This window comes from Nylanderia fulva, unplaced genomic scaffold (assembly GCF_048542155.1).
Source record: "Nylanderia fulva isolate GAGA-0341 unplaced genomic scaffold, ASM4854215v1 Scaffold9, whole genome shotgun sequence".
Taxonomy (NCBI): domain Eukaryota; kingdom Metazoa; phylum Arthropoda; class Insecta; order Hymenoptera; family Formicidae; genus Nylanderia; species Nylanderia fulva.
In genome coordinates this window covers 3,376,577-3,397,048 of record NW_028191026.1, presented here as the reverse complement: position 1 = coordinate 3,397,048, position 20,472 = coordinate 3,376,577, and the positions used below count along the sequence as shown (strand labels likewise).

Below are 20,472 nucleotides of genomic sequence, written 5' to 3'. Positions count from 1 at the left end.
ATTATACGCGATCACGTAGAAGAGAGGAATATCGTTGCGAGATAAATCTCTCAAAAAAAAAAAAGAAAAAAAAGGAAAAGAATATGCATATATTTTTTCCCCTTAGTCTACGATAATCTGTTAACAGAACGCGTATAATAGGGGTACAAAACGGATATACTAAATAAGAAATGCTAGTATAAAAGAAAAATTATACTTTAAATATAAAATTATATAGAAATAAAATTCAACTTGAAAAAATCTTTCGTCTAAACAAAAACCAATTCAATGAAACGCTTGCTCGAGACATCCTGAATGGGCGGGAAATATTTTCGAGAGAACCTGCTCGATTTTGCCAGTGCATCCTCCTGACACGTTTTTTCCCTAAAAACTCGCGAGAACTAACCTGACGAAAAGCACTTCGTCTCTCTTATCGTTGGGGCCATTCGTTTCTGCGACACAATCGGCTCCGGCCGGTCGCAAAGAACAAGTGTATTAGCACGCTAATCTGCGTGCCTCGTGCTTAATCTTTAATATTCGCCCCCCTTCTTGACTCAGCAGGACTCCGAAAGCAGGCACCTGACGTACAATGTCTTTGCGCGTATCCCCCCATCATTTGCATGTGGCCCATGAAAGATCTCGCAGCCATGTCACTTCCCCATAATAGCGAAACTATAGTTCCGCTTGATACCGCGTTAAAGGATGGAAGAGAGAGAGAGAGAGAATATATGTATGATAATCGCGATTTTTATCAGTCATAAATTTTAATCAGTCATTTTTTTATACAGAGTAATATTTTGAAATATATAATAGAATATTTTAACAATAATAGTATTTTTATAATAAAAATATATGCGTAATATATAAAATCATAATACAATGAAATTTTATAAAATATAGTATTTATAATAATATTTTTAAAAAATCTAGTATTTTTATAAAAATATTTTACCTTTAATTTTCTGAAATTAATTAAAAATTAATTTTTTTACCGCTAAGTTTTATTGACGTGTGACATCGTTACATCATTTTTACACGATGTTTTTCTTTCGTTGATTCGTTCACACATTATTTGAACGTGACACTCCCCGTGATTCTCCTCAGAGAATTACACGAGATAGAGCAAACATAGCACTCCCAAACCTCGTCTTCTCGTGACATCCGGAAAAAATCTAACGGGTGGTCGGAGTTAATATTGGGCGCGCGCTCTCGTTATTATTTAATACAAACGTCGTCGTGTCCCGCGGCACACCGGTTCCATCAATCATTGATCGATTATGCCGATCAGAAGATAATCACTTATTTAACCGTTCACTTATCCTCGAGTTCGCGGTCGACGTCGGTGGCTGGCCAGGGTGCGTAAAAAACGCAAGTCACATGCCGTGGGGAGGGGGAGGAAAAAGGCGCCCCTTAAGCAGCAGCGTCATTATTTGCACTTCAAAGACGTCTATATAAATGAGGGCGGCGGTGCTTAATGAAGCGACCGAGGGCGATCACGGGGACGGGATCTCTAATGAAAGTCGGGTCGTTGACGTTGGCTCTTGACAGGCGAAAAGAAAGAGAGAGAGAGAGAGAGCGTGAAATTCTCCTACCATAGGGGTAGTTTCGTGATTATAAAACGGTGGTCCTCGAATCCCCAGGATTTGTCGATGAAACAGATAACAGGGATGATTGATTTATGGATTAGGAGGACTGAATCTCGGAGAAGACTCGTATGTTCATCCACAGATTTAATAGATTTACTGCATCAGGTCTCTTGATTAATTGAATAACAATCGAATATACAAGTTTTTATATCTTGTACAAATATTTTTTACTATTATAATTTTTATTTTATTTTTAATTTAATATTATTATCTAAATTACGTTTGAAAAATGGGTCTTTATATTCGATGGTTTTTTTATATCTGCAATTTTTAATCTCGACTTTGATCATTAAAACATCTTTTTTACAAGATAACACATTACCGAATGACACTTGCGACTTTAATAAAGAACCGCTATGCGAGAGCTCCATTTCTATGTAAAGCGAAGATGAATTGTCGCATCTTGTGACGACAATAATTTCTAAAAATAACACATTCAATTACGCCAATTTCCAGCGAGAGAGGCTATAGCAACGTCAGGGAAGCTCGTTGACGTATGTATTATATATATAACAGACGTGGGCGATAAGGTTCGGTTAGATCACACTGAGGCTAACTATGGCGTTATAAATACAGCAGTGGCAGAAGAGAGAAGCTTATACACACAGGATATACACAGGGTACATTCCGCGCCATTCTAGCTGAAAGTTCGCGCCGTGGTTTCTGATTGGCCTCCACCACCGCTTTTAGATCCCGCCACTTCCTGCGTTCCTCTCCGACGCTTGTATATATACTATATATAGATATATGTTCATAAACACTGACCTTGCCAGAGGAAGTGTAATTATTATCGCTGATTGCACCAGCGTGGCGCATCGCGATGGCGCGACCTTTCCACCAGAATTCCACGTTCTCCATTCTCAGAGATTGCATCTCTGTATCCGCGTCGCGTTATTTTCCGTCCTCTTTTTTTTTCCGTCCCTCTCCCTCTCTTCTTTTGTCACGTTATCGCGTCGACGATTGCGCCTGTCACCCACGTGCGTTTTTCCGGTGAGGTTCGCATATTTTTTTTTATTTTTTTATTTTTTTTATTTTTTTTTACTCCGCCGGTGGCTATTGTTAGATTCCGCATTATCGATATATAATCGCGTTTTAAGTGTGATTATATATGTGACAAGACACGGGGGAATTAAGTTAACATCTCTCTCGGTGTGTATATATGTGATTAAAATTTTACGCGATAATGATTGCAAAGTCGGTCTTTAAATAACGCTTTTTCTTCTTCGCCAGCACGCGCGTGCGTATCTTGCCTACTTGAGATATCAAATCAGATGAATATCGTACACATCATATAAATGATGTTTTTTTCTTCAAGTAGCTGTAATTTTGCGCTATAGTACAGGCTGTCTACTCTTTGGAAAATACGGGAAAACCGGAAATTATCAAGGATTTTTTTATCTTGAAAGATTCGAGAGTTCTTATGGAATTTTACTGAGCTGCTGGAAATTTTTTTTAAAAGTTGTATCTTTGATAATTTTACTCTTATATTGCGGAAAGCTGATCAGCTGATCAGAAAAATTTAAGATATTAAGATTTATTTTGCATTTTTTCCTTTTAAATATTTTATAAATGTAATCGAGCTATTATTTTGTTTTTTTAGAAATAGAAAAAATGTATTTATTATTAAACTATAAAGATCAGAGGTGTTCCAAGAAATTTTTTACAAGATTTAAGCAGCCACCCCGTATGTACCTTTCACCATTTCATTTTCCAAGAAGCCCCGCAAAGACCTTCTGCCCCATTCGGCACACATCCTGCAAGGACATTTCCGCTTTCCGCTTTCATTGTAACTGCAAACATCCTGCCGCGGGTTTCTTGCGCGAAGAAGCCGTTGTCTCGAGAAACATTAGACATGGCCATTAGGCCCGAATGAAGGGCCCCATCCGGAGATTCGCGGCAATCGAAAATCGAATTGATCGACGCACGTGCGGCTCCGAGATACCCGCGAATTCGCGCATCCTGCGGTCATTCTGACGGATCCGTTCTAATGGATCCTGTCACAGAGAGTCACGTGGCACGACGAGTCGCTTGCGTGCGAGTATTTACGACCCAGCTATCGCTCTGTTCTCGTATGTGTATGTATGTATATCTTCCTTGTACTGAACGCCGTTTAGTCCGAAATTTATTTACGCATTCTAGTTTGACGTTATGACAGAAAGAAAAAGAATGTGGTTACACGAAGGTTAATTATAATAAAATTCGGGAATTCCCCTTGGTTTCTCATTGCAGCATATTTTTTTTTCTCGTCATTTGTGAACTTGATTGTTAATTTTGTAAATGATTAAAAAATATAGAATGCACGCATATGAAAGAGAGAAAGAAACTCTTTTGATTATTATTTTTATTTTTTATATAATTTCTCTGATATTTGACATTTAATAGAATAATTCACAAATATGATTAGATGATTATAAAATTTGATATTTTCTTCTAACAAATTTTATTGAATTTTATTTGATTCTTTGAATATATTACAATTTAATTTTTACACGAAAATGCTATGTAAATTACGTTGCATTTTTACCGTTCAAAATTATTTTTCTTTACACATGTGAATCTCTTTTCAATATCATTGCATTTATTCACCACAAGCTGTTGTGCGAGTCGATAATTTATATTATTTTCTTGACTTGTAATTTTTTGCAATTTTTTGATATCAAGAGATCTGCATGAAAATCTTTGAAATCAACTTTTGTTGCCGCTAAATATAAAATATATATATTTTACACACACACACACACAAATAAATTATTAATTTAATATAAATAAATTATCTGTTCTAAATTATTCTTCTGATCATTTGAGCACTCGTGCAGTCGCAAAGGGTTGCGTGGCTTATGTACACGTGCATCGCGTGCATCACTTTTTATGCACAGCCGTCGGCGCATCTTTCGCGCGCGCATTGATACATTTTTGATATTAAACGCTTCGCGAAAGATTATTAGATCGTGAAACGCGCATCGATCGCTCTCGCATCTCGAGGCTGTAAGATGATCTTATTACATCTGTCGAGAGGTAAAATCCTTCGCGAGATGAGACAAGTCGCTTATCAATGAGTTTCTGAAGAGGAAGATGAATAATCGAAGCTTCGATTTATATCGCGAGATTGAAAGGCAGAAACGTCTTGTTATCTGTCATCGCCTATCGAGTAACAAAAATAGGCTCGAAATTCAAGATATATTTGTGAACAAATATATCTTTATTCATTTGTGAATAAATGAATTGAATTGAATTAGATTGAACTTGTAAATGAGATATTAGTATAAGATTTATTTTCGCTTCAAGTTCAGCGCAATATTTGAATATTATGTCGATAATAAATAATTAAAGCGAGTAATTAAATGGAGCAAAATAGATAATTATAATTTTATATGCATATATTTATGTATATTTAAATAGTTACATCTAAGAAACTTAATTGAACACAGCATATTTACACACGAACAACTTCCTTGCGACCTGATTTATCCGTGACTTTCGCGTTTTATTTACACGATGTAATAAGAATGTACCGAATTTCGTTAAAACTTTTACGTTGCACGTTCCCTTTCTCTTTCATGATCCAAGAAAGACCGTCGCGTCGATGTGCCCCGAACAACTTAAGCGCAAACGCGGATTAACGATAGGTTCAGAAAATGACGGCGGCGTTACGTACGTGACAGGATGTGAACGACACTTCCTCTTAAACCCTATAATACACATCGTCGATCTGTTACAGTTCCATACACCTGCTTGCCTTCTGCTTAATATGCGCGCCGTAATTAGAATACACGAGACCAACGTCGTGTTAAATAATAAACCGGTCGCGTTAAAGTCAGTGGCGCGGCGGCGCTTCAACTCTGGGCGAAACAAAACTTTCGCTCTAGATTTACATCTCGATTCGTAATAGAATTTATCGCACACATCAGCGGAGATTAACAGAATATATAATAAATCTGTAACAAATTTATAGTTTAATAATTTATTATATAGTTGGTGCAAAAAAATTTATACAAATTCTTTAGAGATAAAAATAAATATGTATACTTTTTTAAACAAAATTCACGATCTTAGAATCACTGTCATAAAATAATTATAAATAATAATATATAAAAATATATATTATTGAGCATCGCATGGTGACTTGAATTTATCGAAATGGAATAAAGACTGCTTATCGATTTTTAAACACGACGAAGAATACTGATATGGATCATTGAATCTAGATAAAAACGTCGGGCAAATTTATATTTTTGACAGTAATTGCCTTAATTATCATTGTAGCCGAGAAACATAAATTTGCGCAACGGCAAAAAGTGTCTGTCGCCCTTTCAGTTGCCCTTCGCCGACGTCGTCTCTCGTCAGTTTAATCTTTCTGAAAAATCTGCAAACTATAACCGACCGTACAGCGTATAATATGATAAATCTGATAACAAATTCGGTGCGTTATACCGTTGACTTTAATGACTTTTAATCCGGTCGGTCAATGTAACGCATATTGGGCAACGATAAAGCATCGCAAATTTATGTGCATCGAGACAGATTATCGACCAGACGGAGCATCGAAAATACACATATTTGCCTCTTATCAAGACATTTTCTAAAGGATATAAATTTTCTCGTTGTCATTTTTTGCCGATTCTTTAATCTTCAATCGAAATTTGAAATCGTCGATGAATAATCCTTTACGTTGCCCATAAATCAATTATTGTACATTTTTCGACTATCGTATAAGTCCTTTTTGTTAACATAAGATGTTTTCAAATTGTTTCAAACTTTTATTTTTTATTAATCAACTTGGAAATGCAGATGGAAATGTCATCGCTCTTAAATGTCTCTCATCTAGATTTTATTTTCAATTTTTATGAATATCATCAATTATGAATAGTTTACATATACAACATGTATACATTACATTATATAATAAAAAATATTGTTTGGCTTATATATTTTTTAAAAAATCATTAATTGTATCGTTTTTTACAAACGACAAGAAAATTTACGTGTCCTCGTGGAATAAAGAAATAGTAAAGGTGATTATGATTTTTCGTTTTCATATTCCGTGTGTCAGGAAACAACAGATCGTCGACTTAACTCTCTAATCATTCCCGTGATTTGTGGTTGACGTGATAAAAAAGGCGGAAAAGGTAGATGCGGGGGTGAGGGTCTTATGAAGATTCGCGGACGAGTACACCACGAAAGCCGCCTGATTGAAATTTAATTGCACCGTCGAAATTACCCTCTCTTTCTCGACGGTTTTTGTGATATACAACATTGTGTGTACTGGCGCGTTAATGCGGCTTTTTTTCACGATACGGGAGTGGTCATTTTTTTGCACTTTCGCCATTTCGAGACCAGACGGGACTATAAAAGAACATCAGAAATTAGCCCGATCAACGTAGGAATGATCTTACATGTAATCGTTAAAAATCATAGTATGGATATCATTTATTATTAAAATAAATAGATAGCTGTGATACGCTTCTTTATAATTATATTATTATTTATTTTTTTAATATAATTTATTTATTTTTAAAGGAAAACAGTTCAATTTAATTATATTATAAATCTCTGGAGAATAATAAAAAATGTTATGTCGAAGAAAGGAAAGTGTCGACTTTTAATATACGAGTTTACAGATCATATGCACAATCAGGAATACTTTTTTCGACAAATTGCTGACTTGCTCGAAATCACCAAACACTCATCTCTTCATAATTCGCTTTATTTTTTTGTTACAGTGGTGATGCACAAGGATAAAGAGGAGAATTCACACCACGACTCGCACTACAGGGCGAGAGAGCTCGCAGCGCTCGCTGCTTACGACCATCATCACCTCGACGGCGAAATGTTCCTACAGGTGAGTACTTGGAACGCTCATTACGTAGAACAGCCCGTATTTTACGATCTCTCATTTGGACGCACCAGAATTTTAAAAATGCATACGCGTGCGCCCGTATTTATCGTGATGCCGTGGCGTGGAGAGACACATATACACCTGCTTCCTCCTCGCTCTTTTCGATCGATCGTCTCAATTCACCGACCATGGAGAAATCCATCTCTCGCAGCTGATCTGTATGCTTGAAGAAAAAAAAAAGAAATAATAAACGACGCCGTGACGAGAATCGCGTGAAATATTTAACCGATTTGCAGGGCAATATGTTAAGTCCTTGGTAACAGGACTGCGAACATTACGAATTATGGCTGATATAGTTGGCAATATATTTACATATATACATATATATGCTGTATATTTATACTTACGACCCATTAATTGCCAAATATCGAGTATGAGTTTATATATATGCATACATCAAAACTTATATACTTAATAACTCAACCTATAACTCTCTTGACCAAACATATTTTGTACCGATAATTTTTTTAATGAGAATTCTGGATGCTTGCTTTTTTAATTTATATATATAAAATTCATATTAAATTTTGAACTATCGCAATCCTCTGTACACCACATTCAATGTGCAAACGATACTTATCTGTTAAACGGCACTTACGCAGAGGGTCATCATGTCAATCCGCGTAAATGGAGAAAGAGAAAAAGGATCGCCAGTTCAAATTATCGATTCTAATCTCTAGTCCAAGGACCAATCAACCGCGATATGATAAGTCAGCGATTACAAACGATCGACTCCATTTCGAGCGGTAGATATTATCTGCGCGATACATTCACCTGCCATGAGTACCATATACGATTCACGATTGATCGACGGTTAGTGGGGTGTTTGTATGTATGTGTGTGTGTGTGTGTGTGTATATGTGCACGACAGATGGAGAGATGAATGAGGAGGCAGAAGAGAAGAGAAACGGGCGTGCTACCGAATGACGATCCGTGATTGGAACTGTCTGTCAGGGAAACGATACGATTGGACGTCATATTTGATGGGTAGAACTGCAGATGGGCTTTTCGTATATTATTTCGATGAAATATAGCGAAGCGAATGATACGACGAAAATAGAAACGTGGGGATCCACAATTCGGTAATTCGAAATAAAAAGTCTATTACGTCAAATCGGACATTTCTCGTTACGATGAAGGAAATAGTTTATGAAACAAATTTTAGATAAAATAATCATTAATATAATAGTAAATAAAAAATGATTCAAATATATCAATTTTTTGATACTTTACAGAAAAAAATTATCTTCATTTATTATATTATATGTAACATAAAAAATATATGTGAGGGAATTACAAGAGCGTGTGCCTTCGCGAATTTATTTATTTTTTCAAACTTACAATTATTCATACACTTGTTTCGATAAAATCGATTGATTCGTACGATATAAAAGTCGCATCGTAACGAAGGGAGAGAGGTTTGCGCCGAAATTAAATCATCGGTAGTGAGAGGAAGAGACAGGAAGGAGCAAGAAAGGAGGCGCAGAGAAAGGGAAAGAGAAAGAAAGCAGGGAGATATCCGGCTGATGAACCGGCTATGAAACCGAGGCGTACGAGGTGTCTATTCCTCCAAAGTATGGAAGGGTATATACACGGATTAATGGCGGTGTATCATGCAAGGCTATTACGTTCCCTTTCCTGCGTTTTAGGTGCGCGAGCGAGCGAGATAGGGTAAGAGGGAGAAGGGGACAAACAGAGAGACGAAGAACGAAAGGGTTAAGGCCCAGTGCGTTACACTTACACTTGTACGAAGTGTGCATACGTATATCGGTACACGCGATTTCGTGCACACACTCGGGACATGCGCGATCGAACGATCCTGCCCGGCATCTATAACGCCGGGTTATTAATTGTCGGCTCGTTAATTGCGTTACGTACGCCCTTGTACGCCTGGAGCTAATTCCCGAACGGGCCTCCGACAATCTGCGACACGCGCCTCTCGGACCGCCCTCGAATCGCGAAACGTCAAAGTGACGTGGATCCACGTTGATATGATGTTACGATGAGGAAACTGAGAAAATTTAACTTAAATAGTCATTTTTTGTTAATTATAAGTACATTTAAATTATAATATTAAATTATACTATATTATAAAATTATAAATATAAAAGTTAAAAATATTTATATCTATATACACTCACTCCAAAAAAAGCGGTACACTTAAAATTTGGAAAAAAGTCAAACTTTAAATAACGATAACTTTGTAAACAATAAAGATAGAAAGGTTTCTAAAAAATGAAAATAAAGCTCGAAAGCTCTACTTTAAGAATCTATTCATTTCAATGTTACGGGATAAATTTATTAAAAATGACGGATGAAAAAACGAAAACATACAAAATTGAAAAAAATGATTCGAGTTTGCTAAAGCACATGGCATGAGTTAAATGTCGTAACTCAATGGGATAAAAAGCATATGATAGTACAAAGTTTCCCCTTTAAAATGCTTTTTTATTCATCTCGATACGATGATTTTTCACAAAGTTATTCGCACTTAAATAAAAAAGCAGCTTTTTGCTTTAAGTGCGAATAACTTTGTAAAAAATCATCGTATCGAGATGAATAAAAAAGCATTTTAAAGGGGAAACTCTGTACTATCATATGCTTTTTATCCCATTGAGTTGCGACATTTAACTCATGCCATGTGCTTTAGCAAACTCGAATCATTTTTTTCAATTTTGTATGTTTTCGTTTTTTCATCCGCCATTTTTAATAAATTTATCTCGCAACATTGAAACAAATAGATTCTTAAAGTAGAGATTCCAAGCTTTATTTTAAGTTTATAAAATCCTTTCTATCTTTAATATTTACGAAGTTATCGTTATTTGATTTTTTTATTTTTTCCAGATTTTCAGTGTATTTTTACGACGTAAAAAATCGTAGAATAAATTGATCAAAAATGCAAAGCGGTACACTGAAAATTTGGAAAAAATAAAAATTTCAAATAACGATAACTTTGTAAATAATAAAGATAGAAAGGATTTTAAAAAATTAAAATAAAGCTTGGAATCTCTACTTTAAGAATCTATTTGTTTCAATGTTGCGAGATAAATTTATTAAAAATGGCGGACGAAAAAACGAAAACATACAAAATTGAAAAAAATGATTCGAGTTTGCTAAAGCACATGGCATGAGTTAAATGTCGCAACTCAATGGGATAAAAAGCATATGATAGTACAGAGTTTCCCCTTTAAAATGCTTTTTTATTCATCTCGATACGATGATTTTTCACAAAGTTATTCGCACTTAAAGCAAAAAGCTGCTTTTTTATTTAAGTGCGAATAACTTTGTGAAAAATCATCGTATCGAGATGAATAAAAAAGCATTTTAAAGGGGAAACTCTGTACTATCATATGCTTTTTATCCCATTGAGTTGCAACATTTAACTCATGCCATGTGCTTTAGCAAACTCGAATCATTTTTTTCAATTTTGTATGTTTTCGTTTTTTCGTCCGCCATTTTTAATAAATTTATCTCGCAACATTGAAACAAATAGATTCTTAAAGTAGAGATTCCAAGCTTTATTTTAAGTTTTTAAAATCCTTTCTATCTTTAATATTTACGAAGTTATCGTTATTTGATTTTTTTATTTTTTCCAGATTTTTAGTGTATTTTTACGACGTAAAAAATCGTAGAATAAATTGATCAAAAATGCAAAGCGGTACACTGAAAATTTGGAAAAAATAAAAATTTCAAATAACGATAACTTTGTAAATAATAAAGATAGAAAGGATTTTAAAAAATTAAAATAAAGCTTGGAATCTCTACTTTAAGAATCTATTTGTTTTAATGTTGCGAGATAAATTTATTAAAAATGGCGGATAAAAAAACGAAAACATACAAAATTGAAAAAAATGATTCAAGTTTGCTAAAGCACATGGCATGAGTTAAATGTCGCAACTTAATGGGATAAAAAGCATATGATAGTACAAAGTTTCCCCTTTAAAATGCTTTTTTATTCATCTCGATACGATGATTTTTCACAAAGTTATTCGCACTTAAAGCAAAAAGCTGCTTTTTTATTTAAGTGCGAATAACTTTGTGAAAAATCATCGTATCGAGATGAATAAAAAAGCATTTTAAAGGGGAAACTCTGTACTATCATATGCTTTTTATCCCATTGAGTTGCAACATTTAACTCATGCCATGTGCTTTAGCAAACTCGAATCATTTTTTTCAATTTTGTATGTTTTCGTTTTTTCGTCCGCCATTTTTAATAAATTTATCTCGCAACATTGAAACAAATAGATTCTTAAAGTAGAGATTCCAAGCTTTATTTTAAGTTTTTAAAATCCTTTCTATCTTTAATATTTACGAAGTTATCGTTATTTGATTTTTTTATTTTTTCCAGATTTTCAGTGTATTTTTACGACGTAAAAAATCGTAGAATAAATTGATCAAAAATGCAAAGCGGTACACTGAAAATTTGGAAAAAATAAAAATTTCAAATAACGATAACTTTGTAAATAATAAAGATAGAAAGGATTTTAAAAAATTAAAATAAAGCTTGGAATCTCTACTTTAAGAATCTATTTGTTTTAATGTTGCGAGATAAATTTATTAAAAATGGCGGATAAAAAAACGAAAACATACAAAATTGAAAAAAATGATTCAAGTTTGCTAAAGCACATGGCATGAGTTAAATGTCGCAACTTAATGGGATAAAAAGCATATGATAGTACAAAGTTTCCCCTTTAAAATGCTTTTTTATTCATCTCGATACGATGATTTTTCACAAAGTTATTCGCACTTAAAGCAAAAAGCTGCTTTTTTATTTAAGTGCGAATAACTTTGTGAAAAATCATCGTATCGAGATGAATAAAAAAGCATTTTAAAGGGGAAACTCTGTACTATCATATGCTTTTTATCCCATTGAGTTGCAACATTTAACTCATGCCATGTGCTTTAGCAAACTCGAATCATTTTTTTCAATTTTGTATGTTTTCGTTTTTTCATCCGCCATTTTTAATAAATTTATCTCGCAACATTGAAACAAATAGATTCTTAAAGTAGAGATTCCAAGCTTTATTTTAAGTTTTTAAAATCCTTTCTATCTTTAATATTTACGCAGTTATCGTTATTTGATTTTTTTATTTTTTCCAGATTTTCAGTGTATTTTTACGACGTAAAAAATCGTAGAATAAATTGATCAAAAATGCAAAGCGGTACACTGAAAATTTGGAAAAAATAAAAATTTCAAATAACGATAACTTTGTAAATAATAAAGATAGAAAGGATTTTTAAAAATTAAAATAAAGCTTGGAATCTCTACTTTAAGAATCTATTTGTTTTAATGTTGCGAGATAAATTTATTAAAAATGGCGGATGAAAAAACGAAAACATACAAAATTTAAAAAAATGATTCGAGTTTGCTAAAGCACATGGCATGAGTTAAATGTCGCAACTCAATGGGATAAAAAGCATATGATAGTACAAAGTTTCCCCTTTAAAATGCTTTTTTATTCATCTCGATACGATGATTTTTCACAAAGTTATTCGCACTTAAAGCAAAAAGCTGCTTTTTTATTTAAGTACGAATAACTTTGTGAAAAATCATCGTATCGAGATGAATAAAAAAGCATTTTAAAGGGGAAACTCTGTACTATCATATGCTTTTTATCCCATTGAGTTGCAACATTTAACTTATGCCATGTGCTTTAGCAAACTCGAATCATTTTTTTCAATTTTGTATGTTTTTGTTTTTTCATCCGCCATTTTTAATAAATTTATCTCGCAACATTGAAACAAATAGATTTTTGAAGTAGAGATTCCAAGCTTTATTTTAAGTTTTTAAAATTCTTTCTATCTTTATTATTTACGAAGTTATCGTCATTTGAAATTTTTATTTTTTCCAAATTTTCAGTGTACCGCTTTGCATTTTTGATCAATTTATTCTACGATTTTTTACGTCGTAAAAATTTTGATTGCAATTTGAGACGTTTCTCTTTCAGACACAATATATATCGATTTATGAAAACGAGTGAAGCACATCACGATCACTGATTTTTCGCAGGTTTCTTCGTGTTCCTTGAACCTGAAAATACCGGTTTCCGGGTAGTTCACCTTACGCCAATAAGTATATTTTCTTCGATTCAGTATATCAATAATATATTTAATACATTTCGCGCAGGTTCCGTGAAACACTGACTTTCCAGGACCTTCCCTTTTTCCCCCTTACGTCTTTTCTCCCTCTACTCCCTGTTCCCCCCTTTCCCCCCTCTCACAGCACCGTCTCTCCTTTTCACCCGCTATATACCGTTTCGCCGATCCTCATAAACTTTACGAACCCCGACGGTAAATCCGGTTTATGACAAGCTGGCTGCCACCATGAGGCATCTACGAAATTACGGCTGAACGCGATCGGATTTTTATACCTCTTTCCTTCCCCCGAATTAAACATCGCGCGTCGCGACCGGAATGACCGAAGAGGCAGGGGCGCGCGAGCGATTGAGGGAACGACTCGTTTGGATACGACACGACGTCGTTCTCCTTGTCTTCTCTCGCGGGGAGGAATTCGCGTCTATCGAGTTACACGGCATCAAATCAACGCCTGTCTCTTTCCCGCATATACATCACCCTTTCAAATCCTCCGCCTTTCACAGGTGCAAATTTGTCTTAAGATGTATATGGATGCTGGTAGAAATTTAGCTTTTATGAAGAAAAAAAAATGAAGTTTTGAGAATTATAATTTAATGGGACTTTTAAATATTTCTGTTAAGACATAGAACACATTTTTTCTTTATTTTTTGAAAATATATATTATTTGATATTAACTTTAATATTGAAGATGTTAAAAAATATTTTTTTCAGGTAGGTTTCTTTTTTATTAAATGTCCTCTGCGCTGTTCAAGAAAGGCTTATTAAAAGATGTGTGTCTCCCTGAAATTTAATTTAATTCGTTTTGACGAGAATGCGTAATGAATATTCTTATTAAATACTTCTGGGCTTGGAAATTATGCTGATTTAAGATTGTGTTTATTATTGCATCGTTATAGCGTCAAAAAGGCAAATTCGCACGAAGACTGATTATAATGGGGTTCTCTTCCAAGAATTACCACACGCTCTTGTAGAGTTACACAGCAATTAAAAATCATTGTTAATCCTAAATATGAACTTGATATTTTTTTTAATGCGACACTGTTGATGACTCGTATTCATAAAGAATTAATTAATACTGTCTTGCAAATTAGTATACTATAATAAAATAAATTTGTAATTTTGTTGCTGACGAATTTTCTTCTGTAGCAATTAATATTTCAACAATTTTTCTTTGGCGAATTATATTCGTGGAAAATTGCTACTAGAAAACACAGTTTCTATCGTGACGACAACTTTGTGCAGGGACATGCGAAACAAGTTTCTTCGTGCTAAATACCGAAATATTTAAGAAACACAACTGAAATCAAATACACGGACTTTTAACCGCGTTAAAGTATCGTTTTTCGTGAGTAGCGTGCAAGGAGGTACCTTCCTACTTAATACTTACTATTCTCTAAACGGGGTATGCGGATACATTACTTCTACGAAAGTTTCCTCGCGTAAAACGTTTACTGCCCTTTTTCGTCACTTCTGCCTACAAAGGCGGGGGGTAACTAAGACAGAGAGAAGGAGAGGGAAAGAGAAAGAGAGAAATCGTTTCTCTTGAATTTCTCCGACGTAAAAGCTCTAAGCAGACTGAAAGCGTTCTTCGATCAACTCGACACGAAACCATCGCGCCGGTAATTTGCCACAATAAACACCGCCATTTTCGCGGATCCGCTCACGATTCGGAAGAAACATCGAAAAAATAATCAAAATATTATACTTTAATTACAAAAATTATTTTTATTTAATTTCTCGCAAGAATAAAAATATATGTAATTTATTATATATATTAAAATATGTATATATAAATTTACATATATTCCACGTAAAAATATATGTAATTTTTACGTGAAATTACTCTTACTTTTTAATAAATGTTTAATTTTTGGAACTATTATACAATTTTAGATTTCAAGAATTTAATTACTGACTTACATTCTCATCGGTTTAACGTAATGCTGGCTTATATAGTGTTGGTCTACGCAACGTGTAATTTCTTAGGTGAATCGGTACCAACGATGCTGGATGCAACGCGCTATTTTCCCTAATGCAAACGATTGAAACGCTGATTATGCGGCCGCGCGGTCGATCGGATTTTTCGATCGTTGAGCGAAACATACTTCGCCAATCCATTTCTGTCGTCTCTCGGAAATTATCACCCGGCGCGAACGCACGATACACGGCGGGGGTTCCCCAGCGAGTGCGGCTCCTCAGCTTTCGTACCTTTATGAAACTCGAATAGGTTTTTTTTTCTGAGATACTCTATGAGAAAAATTTTATACGATCGGTCGCATTTTTCGCGTCAGGGCGCACTGTTATTATTCGCGACGAAAAGTGGACGACTGTCGTCGAGTTCGCTAATATGGCGAACCCCAGGTCATCCACGAACGACCAGAATCGATTTATACGAGCAGGCTCTGCAAATAACGCCCGCTACACTTGTAAAATATATTTTAAGAGTTTAACAAGGCTCTGTAATATAAATATAAATTTAAAGTGTAAGACAGGCAGTAAGAGCCAAATCGCGGATGACAGTGCGTTATATCCCAATGAAACTAAAATTTTTTCCGTTAGCCTAAATTATAATATGGAATTAAATCTCTTGTAGAGATTATTCCAATTTTAAATCTTGGCCGTGACCAAGTAAAATTTGGTGCCTTGTGTCATCCGCGATTTGATTTTTATTGCCTGTCTTACACTTTAAATTTATAAAAATATATATTTTATTTTACACACATGCATATATTCGTACGCAATTGAATTTTAACGAAAAATTCAACCTTTACGAGACTTGGAAAATTGTCAAGATTCTACAAAAACAGGCTCTAATTTTTGAGCGGGAAATTTGTTACTCCAAATCGGTAGAGAAATTCGCGAGGTCCATATATCGACTTGCGTATATCTCGTCGAAATTCGGAAGACGCGTCAAGGACGGCCAAAGGTGCCTATCAATAAAGTCGGCCGTACGAAATGGAACGTATTGCCGCGAAATTACTTGTTAAAGCCGATCAAAATGCAACGAACCTGTGCATTATGTTGTTGATACAACACTGCGGGCGAAATTCGCTTCTAACGGGGGCCCCTCTTTCGGCGATCGTGGAGATCGACCAATTTTTACCCCCGACGCGCAACTCGGGTACAAATCACGCCTCTCAGTGACGTATCGCCGCGCGAAAGCGGCCATTTTGCTCTCATATTTTTTATTTAATAGCCACCAGGGCTATCGTGTATCGCATTAATACGCGGCAGCGGTAGCGCCGGTAAAAGGGGGTCGTGGTCGGAGCGACCCCCGTCACCCGGTAACCCGTAATCATAACCGAGCTATTTTTCTCCCTTCTTTTCTGCTGCCCCCCCGTTTCTCCCTTCCGGTGCCTGCTACTACGTCTACGCTTCTAATTTAATAGCTACATCTCTCAAAGACACTAATAATGCTCCACGATATACTTAATGAGGTATGTTTTTCATGCAATTAGAACGATAGAGAATCTGGAACACTTTTAAACGTTGCTTGGAAATGACATTTCGTTTGAATTTTATACAAAATTATTTTATTTTTCATATTACTTATACATTAACATATATTACATTATTACATATTTTATATGTATATATATATATATATGTATATATCTTTATTTAAGATCTATCAATGCTTAGCTATGCAGGCACGATTAGCTCCCGTGACTTTGATTACTTTCGAGTCACGAACAGCAACCGTTCTGAAACGGATTTTCATGTTGTTCGATGCTTTGAACACAAAATGCTACTTGAGCGTCATAAATCCGAAATGACATACTTTTCAGTTGAATGAATTAACACAAACGGTATTTTTCACGTATATAGTTTGCGCGCTCGCGAATATCAGTAGTATATACGTTAATAAAGCTGACGTAATTTATTCCGCGATTCTCAGCATTACGATTTTTTTCTCGATTCTTTTTAAGGTCGCGCAACACGATGAGATTGTACTTATTATATTAGCATTTATTTTTATTTTATATTATGATTTATAATTTATATCTTATATTATCATTACACAGAGAATTTTTTCTTAGAATTTATCTTGAAGAATCTTATAAGAACCCTTATATTCTTTTACAAAATATTTAAACAATTTTTTAAGTATAACACTTATTATATTTATAAAACATGTATCGTACATAACATAGTAATATATGTTAACAGGCTTATCATAATAAGTATAATATATTTTAATGTTACTTTTATTTACTTAAGGGAAAACTCAAGTAAATTGTTGAAAATAAAGTAATTTTCAGGAATATTTTTAGAAAGAAAAGAATTGATTAAATAATAAGCAAGATTGATTTTTATAACTAATAATGTTAGATTATATATAATTTGTAAATATATTATTTGTCAAATATGTAAATAGACAAAATACGTTAATTTGTAAACAATCAGAAACTTTAATCAAACAATTTTTTATATTTAAAAACGTGCACCAACATTTTTCAAATTTTAAAAAACTTAATCTTTTTCTTTCTAAAAAAAAATTACGAAAATTACTTTCTTAATTACTTATAAGTCGACTTAAGTAAATTCCGTGTATACGTGGCAAATTGGTAAAGTAACGAAGAGTCGGTCGGTCTGGATAGAACGAGAAGGCACAGCGTATAAGCCCGCGAGCCTGATCATCGTGTTATAAAGGTCTTACTTGTTGCTGATGGTTGCATGTCTGCCACCGAGGTTTCTGCGCGAGTGTTCGTTCTCCGCTTTTCCCGGCTGATTGCTCCGTATGCGAGAAGCGATAGGGGAACTTCGTCCCGGATGGACGGCCGGCGGTTTCCGGTTTAGTCGTTGAACCGGCCGAAAGTTCCGCGATTTCTGCACAAGTCTCGGATCCTTAACGGCGAACCACTCGAGCTTATACCGAGGGAGAAACGACGTAGCTCCGTAATCTTTGTGTCTAGATTGCATCGTAAAATGTTTTTCAGAATCTTCCTATGCTTCATTCGTCGAAATGGAAATGCGAGTTCTTCTACTTTGCTGGAAATTACAAAAATTTTATCAAAATTAATCTATCTCGATTCCACATCATGATTGATACGATGTCAAAATTATTGTCAACAGAATAATGGAAAAATTTTATTTTTTTATATTTACTCGAGATTTATTAATTATTTGAGCCTGTTAGTTGTGAAATTAGTCATAAAAAATTGTTTCCACGAGTGAGTTTTAATGATGGAGAAATAAAGCCATCATTTAATCTCGACACTTCAAAATTAACAATTCAACGATTTTATTCGAAGGAACTTTTTTATTTGTAAACGCGATTTTTTAAATGATAAATGTAAAGGGAACACGCGAAGATAATCAAACATAATTATTAGATGGCCTTTGTATTTTCTTCCTCGGATAACTTTACTCCGGCACATCTACAAATACTGGAAAGAATTTGCTTCTCGCACTTGAAATATCTGCGAAGCAGCACAGCTGATTTGTTAAGGTAACCGTACACTCGAACTTTTACGGATATGTGTTGCACACGATATATATCCGCAGCCATTCAACTTTTTAACTTTCTTAACCGTGACTCTGTCTCTCCTTTTGGTAAATTGACTTCGAACTTTATATCGAAGAAGAGGTGGGAGCTGACGAATTCGTTTGGCAAACGCCCAATATTGAATTGAAGAAAGAATCGCCAACAGATAATTCTTGTACGCATTAAACTGCATAAAATTTCTTTTATCTTTCTAAAATTATTATAATATAGAAAAACAAGCTATAGCGAACAGTAAATAATAGTTTATATATTTTTTAAATCAATCATTTACTTGTAAGAAAAATATAATATATATATATATATATAAAATTTTTATATCAAAATTAATTCTAAAATTTTTAGATTATGCTTATAAATACCATATAAATATCAAATAATATATTTAAAGATTGACGCGCAAATTGTTGTATTTATTTTTTTGTTCTGTCGTTTAATTCAGTTAATTGCATGAAATCTCTTTATGTTCTTGCGCTTTGTAATCTCTTTAAAAGTTTCTCTTTTCACTAAATGTGAAAATGGATAATAATTATTAGAAAGTAAGAATAGTGATATTTTTGTTATTAACGTAACAAGAAACAATAATCCATTGATTGAATGATTGTAATAATTGCGATTACTGACTGCTGTCAAATGTGAAAAGTCAGGAGAAAAGGAAATTTCACATGCGCTATTAATTAAGGCTTCCGGCGTGTTAAACTAGGTGAAAGGATTAAAAAGGAGATTATAAAGTAATTTAAGTCGCGACTAGCATTTAAAAAAAGCCATCGCATAAAAGAGGACAATATCTGTCGGGATAAAGAGGTCGTCCTTAAATCGATTGAATTCGTCATGAAAGTCGAATCACATTGAAACATTTTGTGGAAGTTAATTTAGGAACTTTAATTCTTCTTTAATAATTTTTCTGTTGTTTTCATCAAGAAAAACTTAACGCATTACCAGGAAAATTGGCAAAAAATATAATATAACAAATCCGTCCACAGTTATAATTTAAACTTAATTTTAACAAAGAATTATAAATTAATTTTTTTCAGAAATTCTAATTATAATGCTTTGCAAAAATCAAGTTTAAATTATGATTAATTTCTTTTAGAATTATGATAATTTTTTCATAACTTTTACTTTTTATTACCAATTATTATACATATTTGGATTTTTTTACATTTGATGCTTTTATCCGATTAAAGAAGCATTAATAGAAAAAAAGGACGCAATCATACACGTCTGGAATGTGCATCCAGATATGACAATAAATTGTAAGGAACATTAAACTGCAATGCGGGTTAGTAGAGAACCAAGGATCCACTCCTATCGCGGTTTACGAAACGGCGGATATCCAAGTTCGATAT

At 34.1% G+C, this 20,472-nt stretch overlaps 1 protein-coding gene across 2 annotated transcripts in view; it reads left to right on the top strand.

The window, feature by feature from the left end:
- ss (aryl hydrocarbon receptor spineless) overlaps window positions 1–20,472 on the top strand; it is a 176,888-nt gene that overhangs the window by 116,719 nt on the left and 39,697 nt on the right. For both annotated transcript variants that reach the window (XM_029301725.2, XM_029301723.1), the window contains exon 3: window positions 7,346–7,464. In XM_029301725.2, coding sequence (XP_029157558.1) covers window positions 7,346–7,464 — 119 coding nt within the window. The remainder of the gene's footprint in view (window positions 1–7,345; window positions 7,465–20,472) is intronic.